General features: G+C 44.7%; 1 protein-coding gene across 1 annotated transcript; it reads right to left on the bottom strand.

The window, feature by feature from the left end:
- Window positions 1–2243: 2243 nt before the first annotated feature.
- On the bottom strand, window positions 2244–5459 carry LOC135501648 (uncharacterized). Its single transcript, XM_064793883.1, has one exon. It carries the CDS (start codon window positions 5457–5459, stop codon window positions 2244–2246), a length of 3216 nt encoding a protein of 1071 aa, XP_064649953.1.
- Between the last annotated feature and the right edge of the window lie 2318 nt (window positions 5460–7777).

Below are 7777 nucleotides of genomic sequence, written 5' to 3'. Positions count from 1 at the left end.
GTCTACGTAGTTTATTGAAAACCACTGGTGCCAGGATGTCTTATAATCGGCCCGGAAACATATAGTCGGGAAATGAAAAGGCCAGGGGGCATTGTGCTCACCGGTAACGACTTAATTGACAATGGACCTTGAAAAGTAGGTCAAATCAAAAACCTGTATAGTATGTAATGTATCCTTGCTGGGAGTACCAACCATAACAACGTTACCGAATACGAATCACTAATGAGCGAGATATCACACTTTCTAGGTTTTCACTTTTTGCCCCCTGGTGTCCAAGTCGAGAAACAGATCAGACCAAAATTCGGTGTCAGGAGTAACATGACCTAGGGGGCCTTGTGTACAAAGTTTCAAGCCCATAGCCCTAGCAGTTTCGAAACATGCCTCAGTTACACTCAAACGGCCAATTTACGCCATTTGACCTCTATGACCTTGAAAAATAAGTCAAATCAAAAACCTCTACGATATGGGATGTATCCTGGCTGGGAGTACCTACCATAAAAATTTCATCAAGAACAAATCACTAATAAGTGAGATATCACACTATTTAATTTTTTTGGTTTTGGCCCCCTGGTGGCCAAGTCAAGAATCAGACCGGACTGAAATTCAGTGTCAAAGGTCAACTGATCTAGGGGGTCATGCATACAAAGTTTTGAGTCCTTAGCCCTATCGGTTAAGAAACGTGCCACTGTTTTTGAAATAGGATTCAACGGACGACGACGGACGACGACGACGACGGACGACAGACACTGCGGTGTTGTATAGACTCACCGTACCGGTGAGCCAAAAAGCCGAGGTACGCGACGTACATCCATCCGACCGACACCCTACATGTACATGTATATATATACACCTTTTGAACACAACTAATGACTTTTTTGTCTTTTGAGACCTTCAATACTAAATGATTTTAGAAGTAACTAGAATTGTCAGTTGAGTCTTTGCAGACTCTGGAGTCTCCGCCTCATATGTACACAGCCATGCATGTTGACAAAAACAAAACAAAAACATCGCACTTTCACTTCAGCGAAGCGATGGTTTATGTGCGAAATACGACTGATCAAGGCAACATAAAGTGTCCAGAAGGGAAGAACACATTCTTGAAACTCAGCTGCTTTAATTCACTGCCGTTTTTTCTTATTTCATAGCCCATAAACTCCAAATATTAGGTTTTATAGAAAAATGCTTCGATGGTTTAGACTAGTCCCTGGTCTTTATCCGTTACGTTCCTCCATGTGTGCAGCCAATATGTAATACACATAACGCGGGGCATCAGTCATCGTGCCGGTTTGGCGAGGTTTATTGGTTAAAAATTTACATGTATTGCGCTATGCATGCCCATAGCACTTTCGCGGCTGTAACCCAGATTGACTTCTTAGTTCATGGACACCCTCGTTTTATCGATGTTTTGCAATGCATTGCCGTGTTCATGTACATATGAAGCTTTCACCTGGGGACGAGAGTTTGCTTGAATAATTTCTTGAGGAGAATAATACCCTAATACAAAAGTCTCAGCCGATGGCGGAGACTAATGACAGTACACCTTCTTTATATGTATGATTGAAGTTTTTTCTTTCTCTATACCTGATAAAGGAATTGATCCAGTGAAGTTGTACCAGAACACATCTTGCAGGGTGTTCTCCTAATCTGTGTTATTATGCTTCTAAAGCAACTAGAAAGTCACACACTTCAAAGACCACTCCTGCTGACAAAATATTACGTAGATTAAATCCAAGTACATACCATATACTCAGCTATGCTCTTGAAATGCATTTAATGCTGGATATAGATATACACAATGAAAATAATTAGTGAGATGTCACCAAATAAGTTGTCAAAATGCCACCATGTTCTCGAATCAAAATCTACACCCCTTTCGTGTCTCATGGATTTTTAGGGCTGGATTGATATATAAACGTCTCAATTTTGAGCGTATACGAATCTTCTACTCTGTTGAATTTGACACGGCTTACTCGATTCTGTAACATAATGTCGCGGACGGGCCCTCATCACCCGCGGCCAACAGAAAGACAGGGCTACGTTCTCCACAGAAACTCCTTCTTTATTGTAGAGAGACCCAAGTATCCTATCCGCAAAATTCACATCTACTCTCCACTAAAAACAACATGGCTGACACCCTTAAAGCTCAATGGTCACAATTTCTCCCAGACTGCTTTTGTGACACTCGTCCCCCCTAAAAAAAAGTGTGTACTTGAGTAACACTGGAATCACACCAAAACCTTTGACTACGAGGTTCGACTGAGGTAGTCCGCTCCCATCTGCAGCATCGTCTCCATTTCCTTAATTATTGTGGACTGCATACTGTAAGGTAGTGGGTACTGTTTTACCCGCACTGGATTATCCGTTGTAGTCTTTATGTCATGCTCGATCAAAGTTGTCTGGCCGGGTTGGTCTGACAGTACATCACTAAAAGATGTCAACAACTCCTCAACCTGTTGCTTCTGCGATGTGGATAACTTATCACTAACATGAACATCCTTCACCGTCTCACTACTAGGGCACAGCAACCTCGGGTGCAAAGCAGGCAACCTTCCACATACTTGTCCATCCTGTTCCCACTCGTCATCATCATCCACCACTGCAACAGTTGCTGCTTGTTCTGGTCGCGCAATAAATTCCTTCAACATATTGGCGTGGAACGTCTTTACCTTGCCATGTACATTCAACCGGTAATCCATGTCACCCACAACCTCAGTAATCGTAAATGGTCCCTTCCACTGCATCAATAGCTTGTTCGACTTGGTCGGTAGCAACACTAAGGCCTTGGCCCCAACCTTCATCCGTCGCACCCTTGCCTTACGATTGTAGTAGGCCTTGTGTCGTGCAGATGCGAGCTTCAACTGGTCATGTGCCCACTCGCAAGTGTCTTCCAGTCTCTGCTTCAGGTCTAGGACGTACTGGTACGTGGTCCGTATCTTAGGGTCAGGGATCTCCTTGGTCCAAAACTCCTTCAGTATGGTCATTGGTCCACGCACTGTTCTGCCATACAGCAACTCGAAGGGTGAAAATCCTAGTGATTCTTGGGGAGCCTCCCTGTAAGCAAACAAGACTGAGCTGAGGTACCTATCCCAGTCCTTGGGTCGTTCTGAGCACATTCTTCGTAGCATGGACTTCAGTGTCCCGTTAAACTTCTCAACCAGTCCATTGCACATTAGATGATATGGAGTCGTGGTGAGCTGTGAGAATGACAACAACCGGCTTACTTCCTTCATCAAATCTGACACAAACTGTGTCCCAAGATCAGACAACACCTCGGGTGGTATCCCAACCCTACTAAACATGTCAAGCAGAGCTTCCGCAACATTAACTGTGTCGATCTTTCGAAGGGCAGTCGCCTCTGGATATCTCGTCGCATAGTCCATCAATGTGAGAATGTATCTATGGCCACTTCCGGTCGGAGGGGAGATAGGCCCCACGAGATCAATTGCCACCCGTTGGAATGGTGTACCGATTACAGGCATGTTTCCCAATGGAACTTTCACTGTCCGTCCCTTCGGAGTCGTACGCTGGCATATACTGCATGACCTACAAAACCTTGCAATGTCACCATGCACACCGGGCCAGAAGAATTGTGACAGGAGCCGGTCCCCACTCTTCCTGCTTCCCAGATGCCCTGCTAGGAGAGTCTCATGCGCATACTTCATGACCACATCTCGGTAACCAGTAGGTACAACAAACTGGTTGAATACTTTCCCATTCTGTACTGTAGGTGAGTGGAAACCACGATACAGAAGTCCACTCTTGAGCTTGAACTCGGTCACCCTGCCTCCTTTACCCGTCTTGACTACTCCATCCCTCGCCTTTACTCTCAGCAACTCTAAAGACTTGTCGTCCTGTTGCGCCTCCTTGAAGTCGTCTGCATCTCCAATTTGGGGCGGAACACACGGGACCTTTAATGTCGACTGTGGACGGGCCTCCCTCTGGGCTTGTGCTCTAGTGATGACTGCGTGGACGAGTGACCATCCCGGGTCTGGGTCTGTTGGATCCCTAGCGCCGTCGATATTTCCAACTATAAGGTCGTAGACAGGATTTTCCATGCACATTGCCTTACACCTCCCCTTGAAGAAAGGCGTATCAATCGTTACTTCAGCCGTTGGCACAAGACGAACAGTTCCGTCCGCAAGCATACAGCGTTGCGTTTTCCCTGTTGTTTCAGCGTCATTCACCATACTTCGCCGTACTATCACCCCACTACATCCTGTATCCCGGAGGACACTCACCTCCTCGCTTCCAACCAATCCTCTCGTCACGGGCATGCATAGGCCACAACTAGGGGATGTCTTTACAGTTTCCTCCGATTTACTCGTCGAGACAATCGACGGGCTATACACAGGTGTAGTGATACAGCATGATCCTACTGCTGTATTGAGTGATTCTTTCTCATGACCATTCTCATCTACTGCTACTGAGGCCTTTGCTGTACAGTCCCGTGCGATATGTCCCTTCTTGGAGCATAAATGACAGATTCTCTCTGCCATTGGGACAAGTGGTCGCTTCGAGTAGGGGTAGGTCTTACTACCGGTAAAGTGGCTTGGCTTCTCACCATGCGATTTATCAGCTCTCGTCGCCTGCTTGGGTCCCTCTTTGGCTGGAACACCACTGCCACTTACCCTGGGTCGGTTAACCACATTCATAATGTTGCCACCCCTAGCCTCTACGTATTGGTCTGCCAGATCGGTAAGTCTCTTGACCGAGTCTGGTGCCCGTTCCTTCAGATATAACCGAAGTTCAGGACCGCTTATATTCAAGAGTTGGTCCCTCAACAGCAAATCTATAATCCCTCCGAACGTTTTCTCGGTCTTGGACATTTCAATCCACCTCATCAAGTAGTTTTTCAACCTTGAAGAAAATTGCAAGAACGTTTCTCCCATCTCGGGTTTGTAGGTGCGGAACCGTTTCCTGAAGCCTTCTACCGTCAACTCAAATCGGATCAACAAGGCAGCCTTTAGCTTCGCGAAGTCCAACGCATCCTCAGACGGCAAGCGAGCATACACTTCCAAAGCCTTGCCCTTGAGTAGAGCACTCAGATTCATGGCCCATTGTTCCTGCGGCCACTTCTGGGTCTCGGCGTACCTCTCAAACCTCTGCAGGTATGCATCCATGTCATCATGGGTTTCGTTGAAGTAGGGAAGCTTAGGTGGCTTAGGTGCCCTCGGTTCAACACCCTTCGTCACAGCCTTTGCTTTCGCCTCAATCAGTTCAAGGTCTCTTCGGTGCTGTATTTCCTTCTCTCTTGCTTCCCTCTCCCATACAGCATCCCGGTGCGCCTCTTCCTGTTCTTTGGCTCGTAATACCAACTCCATCTTCTCTGCTTCAGCTTGTCTGGCCAGCGCTCTGACATCCCTCTGGACCGCCTGTTGCTCCTTGACAAACTTCTGAAGATCCTCACCCGCGTACCCCATTGCAGTTCCCGCTTCTATCAGTTTCTTTAAGTCGTCCATTCTACTCGGACAATAGACTATTATGTCACTCCAAATCTAGTGATAAGAAATAAGTCCGACACTGACTAACCTCGGTAAGACCAACCTGCACTGAAAAGAATCAATCACTCCCACATCCACACACATATACTACACCTCCGGTCTAACCACAACACACCAACAACCAGTGTCTTTATGACACCATCAATCCTAAATGAAAATTGCCAATGTTACCTTTGAGGCAACTAAACCATAAAATTCCTAACCGCGTCTCTCTGATATCGTAAAACCCGTTCAAAATACCAGTTTCTTAACACACTTGATACACAACACCGTGTCCTTCGACCAAAATAAGTACAGGTCGTCTGTCAAAACACCACACTGGACACTAGACTACTACCACCTCACATAAAATAACACCAATTAAGTCACGAATAGTCAAATATATTTACAAATACAAATATCTACCCTTCAGCACACAATGTTTATGATATGTACACTAAACAAAGTCAGTTCAATGTCAGTTCATAACTCATTCAATGTCTCCAAAACCACATGTCATCCATTATGAATCCGATCCGGTTCCAATAGCCAAGGCTAGAATGATCATTCACTCAATATTGCACAAAAAAGCAGCTGCTGCAGCATATATATACCAATAGGCACCAGGCCTGTTTCACCGGCTTGACTCAATAACGAACGTGGTGGCACTCTGGACGTCCTGATTCATCCTGGGAAGGTCGCCAATTGTCGCGGACGGGCCCTCATCACCCGCGGCCAACAGAAAGACAGGGCTACGTTCTCCACAGAAACTCCTTCTTTATTGTAGAGAGACCCAAGTATCCTATCCACAAAATTCACATCTACTCTCCACTAAAAACAACATGGCTGACACCCTTAAAGCTCAATGGTCACAATTTCTCCCAGACTGCTTCTGTGACACATAACGACAATGGCAACATCAATATACTGGGTAACTCTGAAACTATAGATAGATTGTGCCAAAGGTTCACATATCAGTATTAAGTCTAGAATATTCCAATTACATGTATACGTAATGAAGTACGTCACAGCTGTGAATAGTGATTCCTCGTTCCAAGTCCGTCTTTCCGTCTATCCAATGTTTCAATCTTCCAATCTTTTCATACGGATATGATGATATTTCCGTCACAATAACGGGGCTTGCGTCTATACTCTTTATCCCCGAGGTCAGAGCTCACTAGCATAGTCCACATGTTTTTTTACACACTCTTCTTATTGATTCATAGCCACGACAAATAAGCTTCCAGTCTGAGCAACGAAAATCAGTATCGGAGCAAACTGAAGCAAACAAAAAGAGAGAATATAAGAGTCATATAACGCATTGTTAAGGTCACAATTACTCCTATCTGTGCAAAATAATAGCAACTTCAAATAATGAATAATGGTATCAATTAACTAAAAGATCATGAAAACTTATTCGTTGATTTTTAAGGCAAACCCCCAACCATGTTGGAATACTGTTACTTATCACATGCCATTGATACATACGCGTTCTTGTTTGTGGCACTCGGAAAGAGGGAAATTTAGCAAAGCCGCCGAAACGTCAACGTGAACGACTACTGCATTGTTCGACATCGGTATCGGGAGGTCGAACAATGACATAGGCGTTCACGTTGGCATGTTGGCATTTCGGGGGGGTTTGCGAAAACTCCCTATTATAAAATGTCCGTCTACGAGATCAGGTGAGATATTTACCTGGGCATGGTCCTTCTGTCAGTGATACATCGTCAATAGCTATATCGGCAAATGCCTTGCGCCCAACAACACCTTCAATAATAATCTAAAATGGAAAATCGCAGCATTACGACACGTGTTTGACCTTCTTAAAGGGCTTCACCTCACTCTCCCAGACTGTTGAATATCAATTCAGCAATGATTTTCCTGTAGAGATGTTATTTTCCATCTTTAAAAAAAATCCGACACGGGATTTATAGATGGGGATGTAATGAATGGCCAGAAAAGTGATCGCAAACTCGCCACTTTTAATTGATGAAGCAGAGAAAATTCAAAACTTGGCAAAATTAGCGTCATCAGCGCTATAGGCATGCAAGATAAATCACCACAAGCAATGGGCAAGTGCATGTCTCAGAGACTAACCTTGTTTTTTCCCCAATAAGATTCAAACCAAGGATGCACAGCACTTAGTGTATACATCCATGTTCAAACTAACAAATTTACACGAATTTTGTTACACCATTATCAAAATGCGATGGCGATGCGATGAAGATAAATGTATTAATTTGATACGACATAAAGATGGTCGGAGCTATTGAGACGTTTTTTATTAGATGAAACGT

The sequence above is a fragment of the Lineus longissimus genome, chromosome 17 (genome assembly GCF_910592395.1).
Source record: "Lineus longissimus chromosome 17, tnLinLong1.2, whole genome shotgun sequence".
Classification (NCBI taxonomy): Eukaryota; Metazoa; Nemertea; class Pilidiophora; order Heteronemertea; family Lineidae; genus Lineus; species Lineus longissimus.
The sequence above is the reverse complement of the archived record's forward strand: the minus strand, read 5'-3'. Positions and strand labels throughout refer to the sequence as shown.

Coding starts and splice junctions, on each gene's coding strand:
- LOC135501648 (XM_064793883.1), bottom strand. CDS start 5,459: ATGGACGACTTAAAGAAACTGATAGAAGCGGGAACTGCAATGGGGTAC.